Here is a 25,322-nt window from a genome sequence, read left to right as displayed (position 1 = left end):
AATAACCCAGTTCAACAATTTCTCACATGCCTATTTGCTGTTTGGACTTGGCGGCTCATGTTTTTGTCCATTGTTCCACAAGATGTTAACATTTTTCTTATTGATCTGTAAGTGCAGATAGTAAGAAATTTTGACTTTGTCTGTCATACTTTCTCATTTGCTACTTGCCTTCTAACTGTTTTATCATATTTAACACAGAGTAGCCCCAAAATTTTTAATGTCAACTCTAATGACCTTTCTTTGGCTCTCCTCCACAGTTTTTGTGCTTAGAAAGTCTTTTCCTATCATGAGGAAAGTTAAATATACAACTGCATTTCCTTTTAGTTTAAAAAAAAAAGAGAGGGAGTTTATATCTTTTAGATTTAACTCTTTAATCCACTTGGAGTTGAGTTTTTTTCCTCTCAGGTTTCTTTTTATAACAATTTCCAGGTACTTAAACCAAGGGATCTGCTGGACTTTTTGGACAGAATTAACCGTGGTGTGTGCTGCTCAGGTGCCAGGCATATTAACATACTATTAATACATGATTTCTAATCCTCACTACAGACCTCTAAGGGAGGTTATAGTATCCATTTTTCTTAAGCCAAGGGAGCTGGAGGGAAAGTACATTTCTAAGGCAGGAAGTGGGCAGGGCTAGAACTCGAGCTTATATTTGCCTAGTTCTAAAGCCTCTATACTTTCCACTATACTTATAGAGCTTCATCCTGTGCTCTCCAAAGTGACCTTTGTTCCTTCTGAAATCCTGTAATATTTCCTGTCCTGTCCTAATTATGTGGCACCCTGACTGCACTGTAAAGGTCACAAACACCAGCAAGTAGCATAAACAGGGGGATGGGGGGACTGAGCACAACACAGCAGGGAGTGGGGACCATGGAGAACCAGGGGGCATGGGGCCTGCACAGGGGTGGCTGCTCTGCAGAGCCAGCTCACTGTTCCCCCATGTTGCCCAATCTGGGCAGCTGATAAGTGAAATTTTTATGTAAAAGCTCCTGAGATATCAATTTTGGCAACTAATGCAATTTCTTTAAAAATACTGGGTAGTATAAACAAAACAAGTCTGAGGACCAGATTCAGCTCAAGAGCTGCCCAGCTGTGCTGCCGATGGACCCATCACGATTCCTTTTACGCCCATGTCTCATGATCCTGCCTGGCCGGTAAGCTCCTAAGCAAGGCCGTCATCTGCTGGGCTTCTTGATGCCCCTTTGCTATTCCACACAGTAGTGCCTGATAGGAAGCTCAGGATACACACACTACTTCATCTTCAAGAGTCCTATTCTTAATCTCAGGTACATCAACTCAAGCAGAAAAGGCTGTTGAAAACACACAGGAACACACACACACACGTTACTAAATGCTGGGGACATAATAATGAATAGGACAGAAATGGACCTTGGCCATATGGCATTTGCAATCTATTGCCAGTTTATAATCTCCTAAAAATCATATAGGCAGGGTGTGCAGGAGGCAGCTAATCGATGTTTCTCTCTCATCGATTTTCTAACTCTCTATCCCTCTCCCTTCCTCTCTGTGAAAAATCAATAAAATATATTTTTAAAAAATAATGTAGGCAAAGATAGCAGAATCAAAGATAATCTTGAACATCCAAATTTAAGGGGTTGAGGCAAAAGAAGATACCTCAAAGGAGATAGAGAAGTGGAAATGAGAAAAGTATGAGAATAACGAAGATAATATAGTATTTCAGAAGCCAAAAGGAGAAAATAAAAGAAGCTAATAGATGGCTGAGTTTCAAGCAGAGAGGTGATGGATATTGGTAAGTAGCATTATAAGGAAGAAGAGAATAATGACGGAGAAGAGGCCAATGTGTTTGCTCCTTATGTCAATGGTGTCGTATATAGCACAGTGGTGGGGATGTATCTAGACAGCAGGTGTTTCCAGAGTGAGGTAAGTTGTGAGGAAAGGGAAACAGCAGATATAGACAACTTATTGCAGAATTTGTGCTTCAAAAACCAAGAAGAGCAAGATGTTACTGAGAATGTCTGGAGCGTCAAGCAAAGTGTTTCCTCAAGATGACAACAGATACAATAGGGACTTCCCCGACTTTATGGTCCAGGATCAGATACATGTGGAGTTGCCTGAGAAGTATGGCCCAGGCTGTTCTTGCGGAGTGAAATACTTCAAAATCTAAACGTTAGCTTGTGCTCCAGCTGCTTAACCTGCTGAGGGCCAACTGTCCCTTCACCTGCCCTGGCTCCCAACTTATGCCTATGCCAAAATCATTTTTTCGCCTACCCTCCTTCCCCCCTGCAAATTGTGGTGTTACCTGGCCCTTGAGAACCCCGCTGGCTTCTAGGCTGCTTCCTGGATCATCTGGATCACCTACTCTAGCAGCTATATTTAGACTGCAATGTTGTTTCTACAACGCCAACACAAGAGCACAGCTGGACGTCTTGTCCACAGTGGTAATATATTTTTAAAATCTGACAAAAACAAGCATATTAGCTATGAAAATTATGGAAAGACAACAGAGCTAGGGCCCTGCAAAGCCATCTCTACAGTGTTCTGCTGACTCAAACCACACTTTAAATGACATCCTCAGCATCGATCTGAAATACATTAATTTCAAAACAGAAGCAGCTGTTTCTGAAATAAGATCTGCTCAAGTACGGCTAGCTGGAAAAGCATAGATTTGAAGTCCCTGAGGTTATCTGTTCGAAAGGTTTTAAACTCACTTGCCAAAACAAATCTTTGGGTTTTTACCAAACTCTTTCTTGATTTTTAAAAATATATATATTTTAATTTATTTCAGAAAGGAAGAGAGAGGGAGAGATAGAAACATCAATGATGAGAGAGAATCATTGATTGGCTGCCTCCTGCATGCTTCCTTACTGGGGACTGAGCCCACAACTGGGGCATGTGCCCCTAACCAGAATCAAACCCTGGACCCTTCAGTCCACAAGCCGATGCTCTACCCACTGAGCAAAACTAGCTAGGGCATCTCCTTCCTGATTTTTTGCACTGATCTGGCATGGAGGGCTCTGGTGAGGTGAGTGAGAATACTAAGCACAAGGACTGGCACGTGCACTCAATCATCCTACCCTGGCACACTGTGATCTGCGCCTCACCAATGCCACACTCACTTATGGAAGAGGGCTTGCGAGGTCAGGGCAATTATTCACTGCAGAGGCTCTCTCTGCAGGCATCCAGAACTTAGCACTGCACACAAGACTAGTACGGGGATTCCCATCTTCCTTCCGGACTGGACAGGTTAAAGGCAAATGCAGCTGCGTCTGACATACTTGCTGATAGTGTTTGCTGTTCAGATTTGTTGTTGATATAGTACTGGGGTAGGACAGGGACAAGAAGTTACTAAATTTAAGCAAAAGCAAACTTCTTTACACTTACTGTCACAGTCAGTTCAGCTACACAAACGTGCATTTGAAATCAGAGGAGTTCGTGAGATAAAGATTCCATTCCTAACATCCAGCTGATCCCAGTCCCCAGCAAAAGTGCAAACTTCTCCAGTCATCTGTTAACAGCAGGACATTCAGCCCCAAACCATTCCTGGACACGGCCTGACCAGACATAATCCCACCCCACCCTCTCCTTCCTGCACCTTCCACTGTGTCTTTTGAAATTCCCATTTGGTGATAAGCAAATACCCCTACATCCTCTCAACCTTGTGTGCTCTGAGGAGTCCCTCTACATTTCCTTGTCCCAACTGAAACCTAGCTCTCACCAGAAGACTCCAAATTCCCTGAAACTTCCTCACGTGGAAGGTGATTGTGTCTCTCCCATCCAGTAGAGCTCAGAAACAAGTGACAACGGTCCAAACTTTCAGACCATTATTCCCATGCCTCTCTTACAACACCCTCTCTTACAACACTTGCTCTTTTGAGCTTCATCCATGTGTCCCTCCTTCTCTGCCTCGATCCCACACATATACAAGGTCTAACAACCTCCTAACAGGTCTACTGGCTTCTACTCTTGCTCCTTTCTAGTCCAGGCTCTCCACAGTAGCAACAGACCCTGTAAAATTGTCAGAGCATGTTGCTCTTCTGCTTAACACACTTCAATGGCTTCCTGATGTGCTTAAAAGAAAATCCACTCCTTCCCAAGGTTCATGAGTCTCTGCGTAGCCTGGCCCTGCCCACTCGCGCCATCCCATTACCCACTACTCTCATATGGTCACTTCTTCCAGCATGGGGCATCCTTCTTCTTCAAATTCACTAAGCTCTTGCCTGCCTCAGCTAAACAATCATCCACCATGAAAATGTGGCTTGTGAGAAATAAGAAATCACCACAAGGCTTAGGATTAATTCCTATGAGTAAAGGGAAGGAAAAAACCCCTACCATTGGGACAAGGTCTAAAAAAGCTAAGTTTGGAAGCAGACCCCAAGCCCAATAACAACAAATCTCACTGGTTGTTCTCCTAAGACTAAAAGTACTATTACCAGAAGCACAAAACTGGAGGGCTCTTTGCAAAAATTAATCATACCCAGCGGCCACCAGAGACTGGATTCTAGCCTGAGATAAGGCCCCAAGGAAGCAAAGGATGATTCCAACTCCCAAAGGATGTCAAGTCTGAAGATAACTCAAGTCCTCTCAGGACTACCTGCTTACACATGCATCCATTCATTTACCCACGCACACTCTCCAAACCACTTATAAATGACTCTAGAGATAGAAGCTCAAAAACTCAATCCCCATGCCTGATTCACAGGCCACTTCATGCTCCCCGAGCCTCCCTCTACTCCCTCGGTGAATGCCATTTCACGGGCCCAGGGGATCTTGGAGTTCAGCTTCACTGCTATTCATTTCCTTTTTCAATTCCCACATCTACAAAGTCACCATGACATCTAGCATTTATAACAGCTTAAAAAATTCACTGATTACTGCAACAACTTTCATAGTGCCTTTCCTGGGAAAACTTTCTATTACTCCTAACAAGTGGCTGCCAATTACCATCTCCATCTACAAAAAAGGAGTAAGTATAAATGAGGCAGATGAGTGCTTTTTACCAGCATCGTTTCAGAAGCAGGAAACAAAACTTGATTTTCTAAATTTCATTAGGGTATGTATTAAAAAGACGATGGTAATCAAGGATTTCTTTCAAGTATTTCTTGTAATTTCTCAGGACAGATGCTGTAAGAAGGGAATAGCCTAATAAGTATGGATAACTGGAACAGCATGGGGGGTGCTAGCTGAGCGGGGGGAGGGGGGGTTGTTACTACTCTATGAAATACTACACACGGTTTATCCAGTTTTCAAATTGAAGCTAGTCAGTATATTATTTTGGATTCCAACATCATCATTTCTTCTAAAGTCCTAGAAAAAATGTCAGTATTTATGATTAAACTGACCTTTTTATACTCTGCTCTTAGCAAGGGAGGCACTGGGAACTCCAGTTCATTGGGCACTCTCAGAGCCTCTGCCATTACAAGTGGTTTTACAACCATCTCTCCTGGTGACACAAATAGGGTTCACATCTCTCAGAAGGTGCTAGAGGGAGGAGTGGTAAGAGAAACATCTAATGTGCCTCAACTCAATCACCTTGTAGCAGATAAGAAGCCCCTCACCTTTTCAGGATCCAGCTGATGAAGGACAGAACTTACCCATGAGTAATTTGCTATAAAAAAAAAAATGCTTTTGGCATCTAAATCTCCAGTGTATCACAAACTTCCTGTTATTACCTAATAACAACCCCCAACTCAGCCATCACCGTTTCCATGGTAACTGACGGAGAAATAGCAGCCTGCCAAATGGCTTTTGTAGTTCTCCGTCCAGCTTGTTTTTCAGTATAGAATTAAAGCTAGCTGGGCAAAGAACCAGACTAATCTTTACAACAGGGACATGATGCAGTTTGAAAAGTACAACTGCATTTGGGACAAGGAGTGCAAAAAAGCTTTAACAAACTCAGCTTGGTAGAATAAAAAATGTTCTTGGTTTCTAAAAAATGTCTACTGAGGTTTATTTTGTCTTAAGACAGTATATCCTGACATTGGCCAGTAGATAGATAGAAGTGTGCTATTCACTCAGTCTTTAACTGAATTAACAAAAGGGATGGGGTGAATGGAAGAGCAAGATCCGGCTAGTTTACTATGCCCTAAGCACCTTATTATCATTAAAGGAAACAATAACCTACTCTACAATCACAGTGAATGGGCAGGGCAGTGAAAAAGGATGGGCATCTTGAAGGAGAGAAATGTGTAATCCCAGGGATGATGCAAGCATGAAACTGACTGAGCCAACTGCATGAATCAGAGGAGCACTGATGCTTAGGAAACAAAGATCTCCTTACCATCTCAGCACAGGGAGAGACTGTTAGGACTACAACGTGAGGAACTGGAACAGCTTTCAGAAGATCAGCAGCTACAGAGATCTGCTTAAGGTGCCAGACCAAAACCAACAGCTGCTGCAGGGGTGGAGGAGTGTGAATGTAAAAAAGAAAGAAAGAAAGACTATTTCTCTTTGAAAGTACTCCATAATTTAAACAGATGCCTCTCTGTCTTAAAACTGCATATTTGAATGAAGTGCAGGAAATCTCATGATTATTCTATGTCAGTTTCAGATGAGAAACTGACTCAAGTCAAACAGCTATTAGCTTCCCTTCTGATAGGTTAAAAATGAACTGGATTTTGAAAGAGATTCCCTCTGACAGCCTCTAGCACACTCTGAATGACTTGGTGACAGGCAGGAAAATTATAACCTATAGTGCCATACCAAGACAGGTGCCTAAGAGCTACAGAAAGTCAGACTCCTACAAATTCCACACAGCGGACTCACCCAATTTATGCTTTCAAATTTAAGTTTTACCTGGGGTTGTATGAGTCATGTTCTCATAGCTATCACCAGAGTGTGGAAAGAAAGTAGACAAAGACTTGCAATAACCATTTCCTTTCCATCCTTCAGAAAGTGATCATTATATATTTTTAAATATATTTTATTGATTTTTTACAGAGAGTAAGGGAGAAGGATAGAGAGTTAGAAACATCGATGAGAGAGAAACATCGATCAGCTGCCTCCTGCACACTTCCCACTGGGGATGTGCCCGCAACCAAGGTACATGCCCTTGACCGGAATCGAACCCGGGACCCTTCAGTCCGCAGGCCGATGCTCTATCCACTGAGCCAAACCAGTTTCGGAGAAAGCGATCATTGTAATAGGATGAAGACGATGTGCTCTAGATGCCCTGTAGGCTACCAACTAAAGAAAGGCTTCTGCACTTCTAGTTCTGCTAGATTTGCAGAGCCCCCGATTTTTATCTGTTAAAGAAACTTGCAGGACTTTTTGGAAAAGTTTAAACTTGGGTCCTCTTTACCCAAGAATGGAACCTATAGGTTGGGGGAGGGATTCATTTTTAAACGGTATTCACTTATGCATGATCATAATTTAAATATATTAACATTTAACTTCCCCATCTTAAACAAAAGCCAGAATTGAAGGAACATACAATTGCATCAAGTTCAATCATAGCCAAGACTATGTAGGAAGCCAAACTTATTAGAGTCAGTAACCTGAGGTACTGACACACTTACATTTCTTCCCAAATCTGTTTCCTTTGCCAACATTGTTTCAAGAGCTCAGAGAAATTTTCTTACTTATTAGATCTGTATTTTTATCAAATCAGCTACCATAGTTACAGTGCAGCTTCCCTTGCTACTGGCAGACAATTAAAGGGACTTTACCACATTGTTGGTGTTTCATGGCCTATACTTTCCCTCATGTTCATCAAAACAGACTCCAAGATGCCTTGAGATAGGGCTTCAGTATGAGCAGTCCCTCTCTTTAACAGAGGTTTTGTTCCAAGCAGTTGCCCTGAGAAACAGTGCTATGTGACAGTTATATTCTCCACCCACGCATTAAACTATAACATAACTGAAGTATGTTACCAAGAAACAGCTCTTGAACACCATGAATGTTTTATATCAGTAAATGAAGACCTTCAGCTTCCTGGAGGCGAAAAGGAATGGGGATATTCTGGGCACAAGAACATTATTAATGCTTAATAGTAGCTGGAGACAGCTTATACAGTAAAACTAATTATCCAGAAATAATGCTTTGGGAACTCTTAAACTTTAATCTATAACGAGGCCAAAAATGTTTTTAAAAGGGGATGATGGTAAATGTACGTGTGTAAAGAAACAGTAACTGAATATGTAAATACTTGGCAACAAAGAAAATAACTGTGAAGAACCAGACACTAGGATTACAGTAAAGATTATGTTAGACATGTTACAGCTTTTTGCCAATCGGAAGAAGGGAAGGATGACCCGGGGGAAGGCACAGCACTAGTATGTGCTGGATCATGAGCTCCAAGGGGGAAGATCACTTCATCTTTTTCGTGGCTACAGCCCTGCGCCCAGGACCACACTCAGCACATAGCTGGTGTTCCATATGACTGGCTTAAGAAGAGGGTCTGAATTAACAAATGAGACATGGTGTTCCTCTGCCACTCATGTAACAGGGCAGGATGAACTTAATTCTTCACATGTGTGAACTTGGGATTTATCTGAGTGGAAGCCTCTGTAGAAACGCATAAGCAGACCTAAAAGGAATACAGCAAAGGCCGGGCAGTCTGCTTCTCAAATGCTATTCCCTGGTACAAGAGAAGGCCGACTTCCAATGAGAGTGTGAAGAGTACTCAAAGTGCTCAGGGAGCAGGATCACTCAATAACTAACTCACTGGCAACTGACAATCCCCTGCTTACATTGATCAAAGTTTCTGTGTAAACAAAGTAAAGGAAACCTAAATCAATGGGAATTTTACATACAAAAGGTACTTAATGGCATAAATGTAAAATAACACCTTATGCTTCAAAATACTGTGCTTGGAAACCCAAACCCATGTCAGGAAATAGTCCAGTCCATTAACTGCATTCTCAGAGAAGATGTCTGACGAAGGACAGACACAGCACCTACTAACAGTAACTATGAGGTCTGGATCCTTCCACACTGCCTGGGTCTGGCTCAATGTTGTAAAAGGAATGATTGGGAACCTTGGTTAGAAAAAGACACAAACTCTGGAAATAAGATAATTTGGTAGAGATTTGTTTTTTTCTTAGAGTTTCTACTGTCTTTCTATCTACCTTAGTCCTAAGCTTCTATACTTAAAAAAAAAAAAATTAACAACCTTGCATCACTCAATGTTATATAATACAAGAGCTGGGATGGAAAAATGAAATTACTGTATAGTCAGTTTAGTCACTGCTTCTCTATCTGAACTTGGACAGACCACCACTTCCGATATCTGGCTTGAACTTCCTCTCTGAAGGAATGGCAGGTGCATCAGTATTCCAGGAGAAAGCTAAGGAGGCAATGCTGATGCATGTGATGCTCCCTCACAGGGAAGAGGCAACAGTGCCATGAAGAACACTTACTTCAAATCAGGCTTCTTTAGGAGCATCTTTCCTGGAGCCTCCTTCCTTTCCCTTCTCGCCCCCTCTAGCTTGGGCGAAACAATAATTTATGATTACATTAAGTGTAAGGAAGTTCTCCATACCATCTCTTTATAAGTCCTCCTTTATAGCAGTTACCATCATTGTAATTATGCACGTAATTAGGAATATCTGTCTACCCTGTCTCCAGGAGCACCAAGGACAAATGTTCTTACTTATGAGACCTGTATTTTTATCAAATCAGCTACCACAGTTACAGTGCAGATTCCCTTGCTATTGGCAGACAACTAAAGGGACCTGACCAGCACCTGGCACATGGCAGGCAGTGTCTGGTAGAAAAGTGAATGAGTGAATGGGCACTTTGGAAGTCAAAAGTTAACCATGGAGTAAGCAATCAGTTCAAAATGTTTCATCAACAAGTCACACACTTCTATCCTCTAAATCTGAAAATAGGAGCACTCCTTTTTTCACAGAATAACTGGAGGCAGGAAGAACATAAAAGTTAAAAAAACAAAAAAGAGTACTCACTGGCGGGGGCTTCTTTCTCATCTCAAAAGTGCGTGTGGCACCAAAACTGAGAGAAGCAATGACCGGGCACCTCCCCAGCGAGGGTTCATCATCGCTGTGCCAGTCCACACTGTCCTTCTCATTGCGGTACAGGTTGCAGAGCAAGGAGTTGAAGGTGTGGCCCGTGTTCTCCTCAATTTGGTTCTTAAGTGTGCGCAGCACAGGGTGCCACTGCAGTCACCAGGCCAAGGAAAGGAGCAGAGAGCCACATGGAAACACAGAAAGAAAATGCAAATTCAGTCACATTTTATACCCAGGAGCATGGAATAAGCAAACCACTTGGAATGCAATAGACAGAAGGCAGGAAGAGTAGTTTAATTCCCATCCGTTATTTCTATTTTGAAGCAAGTTAACCTCTGCAATTTTATTAAGGTACTAAATTTAGTATAACAACTCTACGAGGACCAGGCCTATCCACCCATCTCATCCCTTCCATGTTAAATACATGACCCTCAGAAAGAATTGTCCATTCAAGGCAGTCACCTTGATTACCAATAAGGTGGGAAGTGGAGCAGTGAGTCTGGTTTGCACCATAGTTGATGGGCTGCCAGGTAGATAGCAAACACAGACTAAAGTGTGAGAAGCAAACAACTTTCTTGCTGGGTGGCCCTCTGTCCATCCTATTTCTATTTTATTGTGAATGGCAGAACTGCTTTAAAAAAAATTAATATTTCCCGAGTGGCTTGTTTCCTACAAACTCAACCTAATGGGGGAAAATACTCCTTTCTACAGGATGAAATTATGACATAGCCTGGATAAGTGTATGGTCTGTGAACTGGAGAAGATTTAAACAGACCCACAGCCCTGCCTTCTGAGCACCAAGTTCATTATGTAGTTTATACTTTAGAAACCACAATCTACACTACAGGAAGCTATGACCCCTGACCTTAAGTTGTACTTTGGAGCTATAAGCAGCATAGCTTGTATTGATTCTTGTTAAAATTCTATGTCTTTCCTCCAAGAAAACAACAACGCTTTACAGAGCTTCTTTTAGGACAGTGGTTGCACTATCAAAACCTACTGAGGACCCCATAGACCTTCTGTTTATATGAGTTACGGCAATGAGATTTGCCCTGTTAAAAATTATAGCTGAAAAAAATTTAAGCTATTGGTTAATTTATTTAAAAAATAGCAAACTCATTACATGTTAACAAAATAACATTTTATGAAAAATAACTATATTTTCTAATACAAACAATGGGTGAGAAGAGCAGCACAGCTTTGCAAGTCTCTTTAATGTCTGGCTTAACTGAAGCCAGCTGACTGTCAGATCTGCTTCTGCATTCAATCTGTTACAGTATGTTGTTTTTGCTGAAGTATGTGAAGAAAATTGCCTTCACACAGATATGTGGTTAGAAAATAGTCTTTTATAGCCTTTTCAAATAATTACAGATATTCTTTGATATCACACCAAAATTCAACAAGCCCTGATTTCTAAAGGTTAGTTGCAATGTGGAATTTGAAACTGTATGAATAAACTTTTCATACTGTTATATTTAAATTATTGGTCCATGATGCATTTTGAATGGATTTTTAATCCTGTATACTTCTGTAACATCTAGGAAATATTGGTTCACTGAGTTATACAGATCTTCTAACTGTTGACACATTTTATTATAAAATACAAAAAAATCACATCCATTAACATTACCATGGATCTCATCAGAAAAGGCAAAGTAATGAGAAGAGGTCAGGCTCAAGGTGGCGGTTATGAGTTTTTCCAAAATGCTAATTTTTGCTTGAAAACGCAACCTTTATCATTAGTAATAAATCCTGTTGTTTTCCTTGAAGTGACACTCACTTCATTCATTTTTTAAAATATGTCTGCCAAATACTCAAGTGTGAATAACTATAGTTGGTCTGCTAGTTGATATTTCAAAGAAAAAATGGTCCATAAAAAAGTAGCCAGTTCAGCTTACGGCTTACACAACCACACACGTTTTTTCTTGATAACCATCATACTGGGCCTGTATCAGGATGCTTTGCACATACTTCCCATTTCCTCAAACTATTAAAAAGATTGAGATTTCATAACACTAATGTTTACTGCTTCATCCAGGGGCGTTCTTAAAGGAAACCAGCATTTTTTTTTTTATTAAACTGGAAGTGCACAAATGTGAATACAATGATTATTAGTACAGTTTGATGACAATGCCTGGTTCAAACTAAGTTACATCCACCATTACTTTTTTTTACTCACCATCAGTGCAAATTCAACATAGTAAAAATGTCACCCAGTCTTAGTATTACTATAAAAATAGTTTGACCTTGTGGATTTCCAAAAAGGATTTCGTGGCCCTCCTCCAGGGTCTATAGATTGTACTCTAAGAACTGATAACGTTACAGAAACCCTTCAAAGTCCATGTTCTAGGTTTGGTAGTGAAGGAATGAATGTTCAGCAAAGGAAAGCATAATAATAATGTAATTATATTATTGTTGTTGTTGTTATTATTATTATTATTATTATTATTAAGTATATCCCATGGCTACTGTCAGGTAAAACTGCCATGGAAGCATATGGGGGAATCATTCAGCTTTGCTGTGATAGGGAAACCATGGCAAAAGCTGGGATTCCTTATTATGAATGTTAGCATTACATTCTAACAGAGGATTTTAAAAGATAAACAGTGATAAGAATAAAACTTAGATCAATAAAACAGAAATCTTATTAAATTACCCTATATTCAAGAGAATAATTTTCAAGTGAAATTCCATAACAATGTTAGCAAGCTGTATTTCCTATTTATTTTATAGCTTTAAGCTTAACTTCATGGAGATAAAGATCAGATGCTAGAATTACACTCAACAAGAAAAACCAGAATGTAACAAAACAGAAATCTTATTAAATTACCCTATATTCAAGAGAATAATTTTCAAGTGAAATTCCATAACAATGTTAGCAAGCTGTATTTCCTATTTATTTTATAGCTTTAAGCTTAACTTCATGGAGATAAAGATCAGATGCTAGAATTACACTCAACAAGAAAAACCAGAATGTAACGGAGGAAGATAGCTTTTCTGCCATGTGACTGAGAAACCAATTAGCACTTCCCTGACTTGCTTCAGGACTGAGCACTGTAATAACACCAGGTTTGCATTATGTTTCTAAGTGGCTATGTATTTTTTCTTGGTTATTTTTGGTGGTGAAGTAAGGAGAAAGGGAGAAAAAGGGGTATAATGAACTAGAGGATTAATTTAGACTCTCCACCCAATACTCTATATACAGAGCCCTCAGAGCTGAATGTCTAAATTAAAATTCAGCGTCATCTCACTGTGCAGTGAAGCCATGCTATCCTTAAAAGACATTTGAGGAAAAGAGTCTGAGAAAATATGAATCGCAGAAGTGAAAGGACGCATTCAGTGGATTTCAAACAGTGTTTTGTACAGTCCTAGGTACCTCAGAGGTGCCTCTGGGATTACCACAGGGGAAAGGAGAGGGCAAGTGGTGGGACTCCAGGCAGCTAAGGCACTCAGCTACTTCCATATATCGGGTCCATATGAGATTTAGTTTGAGCAAAGACTAAAAGAAGTTTAATAACCTATGATTGAATCTGCTCCTATGTTACACGATATTAAGCTTGAGATAATTATTTTAAAATCAAACAAGTATCCCCAATACACACACATATACACATTAGTGAATACCCCTTAAAAAATATGAGAAATGCCCTGGTCTGGTGGTTCTGTTGATTGGAGCACTGTCTCATACTCCAAAAGGTTATGGGTTTGATAAGGACACATATGTAATACCTTAATTAAAAAAAGGTTATGGGTTTAATTCCCGGTCAGGACACACAACTAGGTTTTGGGTTTGATTCCCAGTAGGGGTGTGTACAGGAAGCAACCAATGGATGTTTATCTCGCACATCTATGCTTCTCTCTCCCCCTTCCTCTCTCTGAAATCAATAAAAGCATTTTTTTTAAAAAAGCAACAATGAATGCATAAATGAGTGGAACAACAAATCGATGTTTCTCTCTCTAAAATCAATTTAAAAAAAAAGAATAAAATCTTACCATTTGCAATAGAATGAATGGACCTAGAGGGTATTATGCTGAGTGAAATAAGTCAGTCAGAAAAAGACAAATACCATATGATTCCACTTACATGTGGAATCTAAAGAACAAACTAAACAATAAAAACAGAAACAGACTCACAGATACAGGGGAAAGACTGATGGATGGTTGCCAGAGGGACAGGGGTTGGAGGACTGAGTGAAAAAGGTGAAGGGATTAAGAACTATAAATTGTAGTCACAAAACAGTCCCAGGGATGCAAGGTACAACTTAGGGTATATAGTCAACAGTACTGTAATAACTATATATGGTGCCAGGTGGGTACTTGAAATATTGGGGTATAACCTTGAAAAGTATATGATTGTCTAACCACAATGCTGTATAGCTGAAACTAATACAAAATAAATAATACTGAATGTAAACTGTAACTAAAAAACAAAATTTAAATTATAAAAAAGAAGTGCAGTATACATAATTTAATTTATTCTTTTCATATATTTGCCCAAAATGAAATAAAGAGACTGGAACCAAAACATCAGGTGGAAGAATTACCCAAAATTTTGGTATTCTTCAGGTTTATCTGCAGTTTCTAAATTTTCAATAATACATACCGTATTTTCCGGCATATAAGACGACTGGGCGTATAAGACGACCCTCAACTTTTCCAGTTAAAATATAGAGTTTGGGATATACCCGCCCTATAAGATGACACCCGGCGTATAAGACGACCCTCGACTTTTGAGAAGATTTTCCTGGGTTAAAAAGTCATCTTATACAACGGAAAATACGGTACTTATTACTTACATTATAATAAAAGGATTGTCATTAAAAGAAATACCCTTTAAGAGTTGTCAAAATGTCCTCCAAGCATAAAAGACTACTCTACTCAGCAGATCTTATGTGCCTTACATTTATTCTAAAGCAGTGGTTCTCAACCAGGGGCAGTTTTGCCCCTCAGCAGATGTTTGGTAAAGTCTGGAGTCATTTTTGGTTGTCACGACTTGGTGAGAGTGCTTCTGGCATTCAGTGAGCAGAAGTCAGATTAACTGCTAAACATCCTACAATGCCCAGCACAGCCCCAACAACGAAGAATTAACCAGCCTCAAAGCAGTAATGCTAAGGTTGAGGAATCCTGTTCTAAACGATTAACTAGAATAAATGAGGAGCTTCTTCCCCACAGCCTGCTTAATCTTCAGCTTCTCTGCTGTGACTGCTGACAAAAGGTAAATTAATTCGGACAGAAACATGCAGCAGTCTATGTTGGGTTGGCCTAGTTCCATTCTCTTGTTTCCAAACCAACCTCAGATATAAGGTCTCAATACCTCCCTGGATCACACTCCAAATGCAGCCCAGAAACAAAGCGCAGAGCTCTCTCCTTACGTAAAAAAGCCACGTACCCCACACCAATGTTTTACCCACGAACATTTTAGCACAGGGATAGTTTATAATTATAAATTATGAGAAGCTCTGAAGTGTGTCATGTCACATTTCTGTTTATCCCAATGCCGTAAGCAAACTCCATTTTCTTCAAAGTCTCTTTCCATAAAGCATAACATTATCTGCCAAAGGCAAGATTCCAAAGACTAAACAAGGAGCTATTTCTTGGATCTCAACTCCATCCTCTGGACAAGCTTAATTTATATACTAGCATCTCTTTTTGTCTGTCATGGAAATTTTTAGAAACAAGCCAAAGCAATAAGTTGAGGTCTAAGAAGAAATCCAAAGTCAACAAGAAAAACACCAATGTTTTCCACAAATGACAACACAGCCTGAAAAATGAAGAGACGTTCTGACCTCGTTGGCCAGCCATAAGGACTCTGGGCTCACAGTAAACGTGTCCCGGGTATGCACAGAGGGCTGCAGCCAGAAAGGCTTGGGGAAGGAGGAGACTAGGAGAAGAAGTGGTTCATTTTCCTGAAATCCGGGAGTCTGATTCCACTTTACTTCAGTTCCAGATTTTCTCACCAATGACGGTGCACACAGACTCAGTGTTTGAACCCAGAGGGTGTTTGAACTAGGAACCATCATGCAGCTCTGAAAGGTGTTTAATTGTTCTTTTCTAGTACTTTACAGTTATGTATAGAAATACAACAGCAATGTTCCAACATACGTGAGGATTTGGTTCCATAGTGATTCTGGAGTAAGTGTAAGGAAGTTCTCCATACCATGCTGTGAGTCTTGGTTGCTGGTAAGTTACATCTGAGAAAGAAAATAGAGGGCCTTTGAAATGGCTTAATGCTATTTAAGGTGTACCTACTGAGTGCTAACCACAATGTGCAAAAAGCTATGAGAAATACAAAGGCAGAGCAAGGATGGGCGCTGACCCAGGCTCCACCTTCATAGGGAACATGCAATTTCAAGACGAGAAGAGGTGTTGGCAGAAACAGCCTGAGCAAACCATGAGGTGAGAATGTGTGACTTAGTTGTGTCAGACACAAATAAGAATGGAGGAGTCAACAAGAGACAAGGAGGATCGAAAAAGCAGGACCCAGAGTCTGAAGCCTTGTAGGTAGGAATTTGTGGCACCAACATCCATACAAAAAAACAGGACAGGCCCTGGCTGGTATGGCTCAGTTGGTTGAGCATTGTCCTGTGCACCAAAAAGGTCACCGGTTCAATTTCCAGTCAGGGCACAAGCCCAGGTTGTAGGTTTGGTCCCCGGATGGGTGCCTAGAGGAGGCAACCAATTGCTGTTTCTTTCTCACATCGATGTTTCTCTCTTTCTCCCTCTCTCTCTCATATCAATAAAAAAATATATTTTTTAAAAAGAAACAAGACAGACCATTTACTTATGTGCCACCACTGTATAAACCCCTTTGAATCTGAACAAAGAAAAGCATACTCTGATCAACCACAGCATGCAGCTGATTTTAGAAGTTTTTTATGTCCAATTTATTTAGAAAGGGAGTTATTCATAGATCTATTTTCCCCTGCAATTGGTATCAACTACTACAACAATAAGAACAATAATAATAAAAGCAGCCAACATTCATTGAAGACTTACTATGTACCTGCCATTCTGGTAAGTACTTGCCATGCATCATCTAATTATCACAACAACCTTATAAGGTAGGTATTATTATTATTGGCTCCATTTCACAGATCTGAAAACTAAGGACTAGGAAATTACTGTATTTTGCTTAAAATTAACAATTACTTTGAAGAACACAGTCTGTAACCAAAGGCAAGTCTGTCACCAAAAGCCCTGCTATAGAAACTCTTGGGAGTGAGGAGAGAGAGCTGAGTTATTCTGATGTTTGAGTCAAATGAAGCCAGTATACTTCGACTTTTTCTTTACAGAAAATTTAAATTCACTTGATTTGCCAGAAAGGAATTGTATAAGAGCACAGATGCCCCTCAGTGGCCGCCTCTGGTACTACAGGTGCTCTAGTAGCTTATGGCTGACCACAGAGCAGCTCCAAGGCAGGTAATCTTGACAAGCTCAGGAGAGTACAGCTGAAGCTACAGGAGATGAGACTCTTCCAGTGAAACAAGAAAGAGACTAAAAAGCCGTAAGAAGGATTGTGAAAAAATGTATGCCGAGTAGAATCAGAAAAAAATAGAAAGCCCCGGAAGTTTCTATGAAGAAAGAGGGACACTGGCACCATGTGATGTAATAAAGGCAGTGAACAAACGCAAAGGGAGATAAGCGTGTCAGCCACAGTTCGGCCAACCCAAACTGCTCTGGTTCCTTGAACGCCCGCCCACCCCGTTCTCCTGCCATGTTCTGAGTCCCTCCTGTTACTTCTCTGTCCCCTTTCTCTGACTGGCTAATTTCTACGCATCCTTGAGGCCTGGTAGACTTCGAATCTCTATTAAGATAGCTGTGGTGAAAAGAGGCAACAGTGTTGGAAACACTCCAGAAAGCGAGGCAGGCGGCAACAGCTGCGATCTCAGAGATCCACTTACCCTCTCTGATGCCGGTCCTCTGTTCCCAGGGAACTTCCTGACAAAGCTGCTCCAACATCCAGTCGGCTTCTCTCAAGTCAACAAAGCCAGGATACAAACGCACCCTTGAAGCAGAAAGAACCATTAGTAACTTAAACTACACAGAAAAGATGGGCTGCAGACTCTGTTAGCAGAGTGAACTAAGCTGGATGATGCCTCCTTTCATGGGGAGATGAAATCATCTCACCACACCTCCCATAGCAAGCAGAGCCCAACATCACCCAGGTCACGATGCTCGGATTAAGCAAAATAAATTTTTGTGTAAGACAAATAAAAGCATGAAGGATAAAGGGATTCATAAGGGCTCTTATAGGCATGGTTCAAATTTGCTGCAGCACTGCTTAGCTGTGAGACCTTGGGCAAGTTATTCAACCTCTGAACCTTGGTTTTTGTAACCTGTAACATGAAGTTCATATCCACCTCAGAGGGTTGCTGTGAAAAGTAAAGTAAGCCTGGCCCTGTGTCATTTTAACAATTGGTAGTCTTCTGATACTACGCCAATTGTAGGGGAAACAATAATTTATGATGACATTAAAATTAAAATATCCAAATGATGGTTCTTTCTCTCACTGAATATCCACTTATTTCAACACTGCTAAGTCAGTTCAAATCATTTTGGAGATCCTTCTTAAGAAGTGTTCTGAAAGCCCCTGGAACATTCTCTTGAACTTTTTTACTCTTTGAAGATGCATTTGATATTCTGAAAGAGCCAAAGCTCACCTTAAGCCATACCTGGTTAACAATGAAATGTGACCAAAATAATGCAACTGGTTTCCTTGTGTGACTGTTAAACTTGCTTTAAAAGGGAGGTTCCAGAAAGGGTTATAATAATGGCAGTGCCACTGAGTAATTACAGAGACTTCTTCTAAGCAATTAATTTAGATATGTAAAGTTCTGATATATTTTGCCTTAAATACCTCATTATTTCATAGTGACAATTAGTACACTCATGCATTGATTAACATCACTTACCTAGATATGCCTGTGGGTGACCGGCTGATTTCATATACACCCTCTTTGCTAAAGAAACAAAGAAACAAAGAACACAGACCTGTTAGTATCCAGTGGAAGGGCTGTCCTTTGGATTCTCAAAGTCCTGGCTCACCAAAGTCATTCAACAATGAGGGCAAGAACAGCCCCACCTTCTTCGACCACTGAGATAAGGGGCGAGATGGCACATCATTAATGGCACTGGGAACAGAGCCTGACAAGGTCAGACCACGAAATGAAGACTGTAATAACATAAACTCTGATCCTACCCCTTTCTATTCACCCATAATTTAGGCCGAAATAGTGCCAAATACAGCGCCCCTTTGGAAACTCTGGAAAAGGGATGCATCTAACAGGTAGCAAGGGCTCTGTGCATCTGTTGCTTTCAGATACATGTCTAAGGAGGTTCCTCCTCTGATTAAAGTCCTTCAAGGCTTCCCAGCAACTTGTCAGCATTGCATTTAACGTCCCTGTGACCTGGCTCCGCCTCCTGAGAGCTCCACCAACTTTACCGCCTGGACTCTCCTGACTACACCACCACGTTTCAGCTCAGCATCACCTTCCTGACCTTTAATCCACCCAAATGTTAACATCTCGTCCTCTGTGCTACCATAAGACCTTACATACAAATCTACTGTTTCATGATACACAGGATTACAATGTACCTGGTCACATGTCCATTTCATTTACTAGACTGTGGGCTACTGAGGGGCAAGAAATGGGTTATTACTGTTTCCCGCACCTAGCACATAGTAGTTAAGCAATAAAAGCTAACTGAATTTAATCAAGCTTGCAACAGCACAAAACTGTTGCATATGTGCAGGGTGGCGAGGTCCACATAAGAGAAGTGTTCCCGACTGGATAGGTGCCTCTATCCAAATAACTGTGCCAGTTCCTTCTCAGAAGGAGATATGTTACTGAGGATAATACAAAGGGACAGTTTTCACACACCCCTCTGCCATGTGAGTGAGTAGCTCACAATCTCTGAGCAGGCTCTTAGGTAGATGTGTGAGCCACTCTGAACCAAAATGTAGCAGAACTACTGTTACACATACAGTATTGATCACATTTCTAAATGTGTGTGTAAATTCCCAGAGTGTGAATACAATGTTGCTATGTGATATATTTTGGGCCACAATTAGAAGCTGGCTCACTTCAAATGTGAGCCACACTTCTGGCTATTAAAAAAAATCTAGCACAGCTCACTTTAGATAACCAAAATTAACAAACCCTAGGGTTAAATAGGAATCAGTTCTGCCACTTTGCTCCTGACTTGCAAACTCACAATTGCCCATTTTGTAACAGGTTTCCTGATTTTATTTATTCTCTTTATCACCAATGGAGACAATATCACACTGATATTTGTAAAACAATCAAAGACTGTCAGAGCTACTAGACTGGGCCTTAAGGGATTAAGTAGTCAAAACACTTAATATTACAGACAAGAAGACTAAAGCCCAGAGAGATGACAATAGCTTAACTAAGGACTAGTTACATAGCTAACTAGTGGCAAGGCCACAAAAAACATACCCTTTCTGAAAGTATGATGACATTTGTGTTAGTTTAAAATAGTTCTAAGATATACAAGTCAACCTTTAACAGCCAAACAGCTTAACAGACTGCTCATGAGCAATAACATAAGCATAATGCTAACCTGCTAAAATAAAAGGATGCTTTAGACTGACAATTTATGTACATCAGGTGGAAATTGAAAAGCAGGAAAAGAGGAGTCAGAGCATCTTTAACAATTTTTGAAAAGAACATTTTAGACACATTAATATGAGGAATGGAATGTTTACTATCATTCACTTGCTCTGAAACAATTATGTGGTTTTAAGAAATAGACCGTAGGGTTATCTAGATTTCCAGCAGCTTTCATAAGCATTGCTAGTAAAATGGTACCTAAAGGCTTCTCAAAGAGCCATGCTTCAATGACTCAGGAAAAACGCTCCTCCCCACCCCGTCTTAACCTAGGAGATATTTTGCTCACTCTCTGCAGACATATTAGTGAAGTAGGGTCAGGAAATCTACACCAGGCAGAATTTAACGCAGACTATCTTGTTGCATTTTCCACACCATCAGTGAATTCAGAAAGGCTTCTCAAAAGGCCCAGCTTACAGACATCTGAGATAGGAATATCCCAGCCTAAAATTAAGACACTAACTGAGCTGTTATCTCTTCCAGATGGAAAAACCAGGGAGGGGGACCAATCCTGGGCTCTCCATTTCAGTGCGGGCAATAGTCAGAGGAAGGCAGCAAATTACTTACTCAATCACTCGCGGCTCGGGGGCTGTGCGCACCACCTGCAAGGAAACAGGCAGATCTTACTGTGGAATGGCTCCTCACGCTCAGCGAGGCTGACTTGCAGGATTACCATATCCTTTCATTCTAGTCAAAATAAATCAGGTTCAAAACTATCCTTTTTTATTCCAAGCTCTTACTATTCCACCAGGAACTCTTGTTTCTGCTCTTCTTCGTTACTAGTGAGCGTTAAAAGACGATGCAATTGGAAATGATCCCTTTTCCTAACAGCCAGCATTAGGAAAACCTTTCCAGGAGGTTTTTTAAAACAGAAGATATTCTATAAAGTAAGGAGTTTAAATCATTTATGAAATCATTACTAGAACACAGCAATTTTCGATCGCTGTGCCACAAGAATTTTTAAAACACGCAATACCTGACTCTTTAGTCAGGGGCACTGACCTCTTTTCTCATAGATTGTCAAATAAGAAAATGACAACAGCCAACACAACAACAGCTATCCGGTGTGAATGCCCTGTCTGAACCATAAATATATAGGTCATATGATAGGGTTGCATCTCATTGGTTATGTCACATAATCAGGTGGCGTCTGATTGGTTAATTCTTGGTACCAGAACTCCTTATATACAAGTATAGGCACCTGATTCTTTAAAAAGTCACATTGGAGAAAAAAGGATGGATAAAAACTTTCTTTTTGGTAAGCCAATCAAAATTATACCTTTTTAAATGTCAGATCAGCAAAAATATACTTTTTGGTGTGCTAAAGAATTTTAGTAATTAGTTTACGTGTGCCATCAGATGAAAAAGGTTGAAAACCACTGCTATAGCATGATGCCTGATATTTAGCTTTCTCTCTTATTATTAAAAACAGTGAATCTTCACTGTTTCTTACATTTTTCCCCATGAAAAAAAGCTAAAATATCAAGCATTGTAGTTGCTGAAATTTCAATCCAATTCCAGAGACATTTGCTGCACTAGCACTGAAGACAGCGTGGTTTTAGGACTGTTAGACTTTAACCAATGAAAGCTCTAGTCATGTTGTTACCTCTAACCTCTAATCATGTACAGCCTCTATGCCAAAAAAAGGGGGGGGGGGGGAATTATACATGCCCATAATTTGGGGGAAGACTACAAAGAATTCTCAGACATACTAAGGAATTGATATTCTACATTTCATTATTATTACAGTCCTTTAATTCTCCTTTTATTAGTGAATTTATTCAGTCACTACTTATTTGAGTGTCTACAATGTGAATATAACTTATAAACAATCTGTTACTGTTGAAGGAAAAACAAGAATTTACCTGCTGGGGTTCTTTGAATACAAACTGTTTGTCTGACAGATGATGCTCCTTGTTCGTCCAGGTCTGACCAGGGCTCTGGTGGAGATGGCTCTTAGCAGTGGTAGCTGAAGCAAGAGAGAGAAAAATCTGCTCTCATCACTTCCTACTGAGCAAGGACCAATGAAATCCACTTAGAGGTGACCTCTATGACCTCTACAAATTAATTAGTAACATCTACTGAAGACCTCAACACACGCACTGAAAGTCTGAGTGTAAAGACTAAATGGGAGAAACACTACAGATCAACCCTTAGCTCACCGTCAACAAATTCAGAGAAAATACCAGCCACATTTTAAATAATTCTTTAACATCGAAATGGGAGTCCATTATAAACCAGAGGGATATGAAGGAAAGAGGATGACAGTTGTCCACATTCACATGCACAGGATCCCCACTGGTTCTTGCCTGGCTGAGCCACGGCCTGGCTCTTGGCTGAGCCAGCCCAGGCTCCCTGCACGCGGGCTCGCCGTCTTTTGTCCTCCATGTTGACCAAAAAGGCTTCTGCTCTTAGCTTTCAGAAGATTTCATTGCTGATATGAACCGCACAATGGTAACCTGTTTTTTAAAAAACACACACACATGCTTTTAATAGGGGTTGTGAGAACTTCTACTACTAATGGGTAACTATAATCCTTCCAGGCTGAAGAGACTGCTCAACAGCAATAAGAGGTTCTATATAAAATCAACTTCTGTCATCACAACATCTCAAGCAAGGTGTCTACTAAATCACTTAAGGCTGCTGGTGTTAAGGTTTACCTTTTGCAATCTTATTATAGTACCTTCACGTCATTCACAAGAAAGTGCACGTTAAGAAATTCTACGCCAGGATTATAAACTACATTACTCTTATTAGTCCCCAGAGCAGAACTTAAGGAAACTAATACTCCACCTACCTGGAAACTGAGAAATAGGCTAGGGCTCAGTTTCCGAAGACATTTCCATATCCTATTATCACTGGTGGCATCAAACTTCCCTCGAAGCTTGTTAAAAACATCCATGGCCTTGCCCTGGCCAGATGTCTCAGTTGGTTGGAGCATCATCCCCTACACCAAAAGGTTGCAGGTTTGATTCTCAGTCGGGCACATACCTAGGTTGCAAGTTCAATCCCCAGTCAGGGCACATATGGGTGGCAACTGATTGATGTTTCTCTCTCACATCGATGTTTCTCTTTCTCTTTCTCCCTTCCTGTCTCTCTAAAAATCAAAAACCATTTTTAAAAAAATCAGTGGCCTGTTAGAAGATTTGATGCAGGATGGATACAAGTGTAATAAGCATTGTAGGAGACATGTATGAGGACCACAAGGTTAAGTGCCTCACTAACGTCACTCAAGAAGTCAATAGCAGATATATTACTATTCAAATTTTATTGTTCCAGTCCTCAGCTAATTGAAGAATCCACCTCATAATGGTCAGTAACGTCATATTACTTTGACATTTTCACCAATAAAGTTTTAGTTCACAGCATATACAGGAGCATGCTGACCTACCAGAACCAGGGAGGTTTAGGCATGTTTTGAAACTATGATCCATTTCTTTATAAGCCTATCAAAAAAAGCTTCTCATCGCAGGTTCTCCAAGGTAACAAGCTTATTTCATAGCCTGTTTAACCTACCGATTACCAGGACCCACCCCCCCACACACCTTCTGATTCAGGACAGCTGGGATGGGCGCCCAGAAATCCGAATGTTTAACAAATTCCCCAGGTAACAAATATGTAATCCTTCTCACAAGTGGGGAGATGATAGGGGCTGTCATCTGCCCCAAAATACCAACTCTCCAGTCCCACACGACGTGTAGAGGAAGCCCTCGTTTGACATTTTCTCTCAATTGAGGCCTTAAAAGCTTAACACGACGATTAACTATAGTTCTTGCTCGGCTCACGGGGCAGCAATATGCTATTACATGTCAGGGGACAGATGTTGAAAATACAGGTTCCAGAGCCCCTTGCAGACCTAGCGAATTGACGACGCCGCAGAAACTGTTAATTCACCCCACCCCCCACCCCGGGATTCCTATCCCAGATCAAGCTGGCGAGCCCCGCAGCTGGGCAAAGGGCTACGGCGTCGGCCAGGACTCGCTTTGACTCCAGATCTGCCACTTCCCAGCGGCATAACCTGGGGCGAATGATTTCACCTTTTGGGGCCCCAGTTTCCTCTGTGAACAGTTTCCCCTCCCTCACGACTGAAATGCAGTTTAAACGGTCTTCGCGGGGGAAAGCCTGGCCCTCAACAAGGGTTAGCAACTTTCTCTAGCAGACCCTTCTCTTCCAGGAGGCTCGGGTGAGGTCGCGGAGGCCGCCTGGGAAAGGACCTCAGAGGCGGCCCCCGCCCCACCAGCCCGAGCGCCCACCGGTGAACCCACAGGCCGCACCTGCCGGCGGAGCCGGGCGCGCTCCGCCCTGGAAGTAACCCTCAGCCCCGGACCTGCTTCGCCGCCGGCAGCCCGGGGAACCTTAAGAGTGCAGCACCGACTCCAGCAACTCCCAATCAGAGGCCGTGGCGTCAGGCACTTCCGCTTACGTCAAGCGCCGCCGCCGCTTCCGGCGCCAGCACCTGGCGTCCGGGCTGCTCTGCGTTCCTCGCTCCCGAAGGGCCGCGTGTCTGAAGGTGCCGAAGGGAGGGCCGGGTTGGAGGGGAACACGGGGTTGGAGGGTTAGATGGATCCCCGCGAGGTGCCCGGATATGGCGAAGGTAGGCATGAGGACGTGTTTCCGAGGCCAAGGCCCCTCTGGATGTCACCTCCCCAGCTCCGCCTATTGGAGACGTCCAAGCCTCTTTTTCCGCCCAGCTAGTGGAAAGGCGAGGGAGTTGGGGAACCAGGTGCTCAGTAAAAGGATCTGAATT

At 41.3% G+C, this 25,322-nt stretch overlaps 1 protein-coding gene across 3 annotated transcripts in view; it reads right to left on the bottom strand.

Moving 5' to 3' along the window:
* ALKBH3 (alkB homolog 3, alpha-ketoglutarate dependent dioxygenase) overlaps positions 1-25,056 on the bottom strand; it is a 33,437-nt gene extending 8,381 nt beyond the window's left edge. The window contains exons 1-8 of one of the 3 annotated variants that reach the window (XM_079788286.1): positions 24,850-25,056; positions 22,885-23,034; positions 22,441-22,544; positions 21,143-21,177; positions 18,857-18,904; positions 17,846-17,949; positions 16,047-16,135; positions 9,885-10,094 (exon numbers count right to left, since the gene is read on the bottom strand). In XM_079788286.1, the coding sequence (XP_079644412.1) occupies positions 9,885-10,094; positions 16,047-16,135; positions 17,846-17,949; positions 18,857-18,904; positions 21,143-21,177; positions 22,441-22,544; positions 22,885-22,963 (669 nt within the window). In that variant the 5' untranslated portion in view covers positions 22,964-23,034; positions 24,850-25,056. Of the gene's footprint in view, positions 1-9,884; positions 10,095-16,046; positions 16,136-17,845; positions 17,950-18,856; positions 18,905-21,142; positions 21,178-22,440; positions 22,545-22,884; positions 23,035-23,372; positions 23,941-23,966; positions 24,089-24,849 lie in introns of those variants that run through there. The other 2 variants (XM_079788288.1, XM_079788287.1) reach the window with 2 other exon arrangements.
* Positions 25,057-25,322: the final 266 nt, after the last annotated feature.

Source organism: Cnephaeus nilssonii (genome assembly GCF_951640355.1).
Source record: "Cnephaeus nilssonii genome assembly, chromosome: 13".
Taxonomy (NCBI): Eukaryota; Metazoa; Chordata; class Mammalia; order Chiroptera; family Vespertilionidae; genus Cnephaeus; species Cnephaeus nilssonii.
The sequence above is the reverse complement of the archived record's forward strand: the minus strand, read 5'-3'. Positions and strand labels throughout refer to the sequence as shown.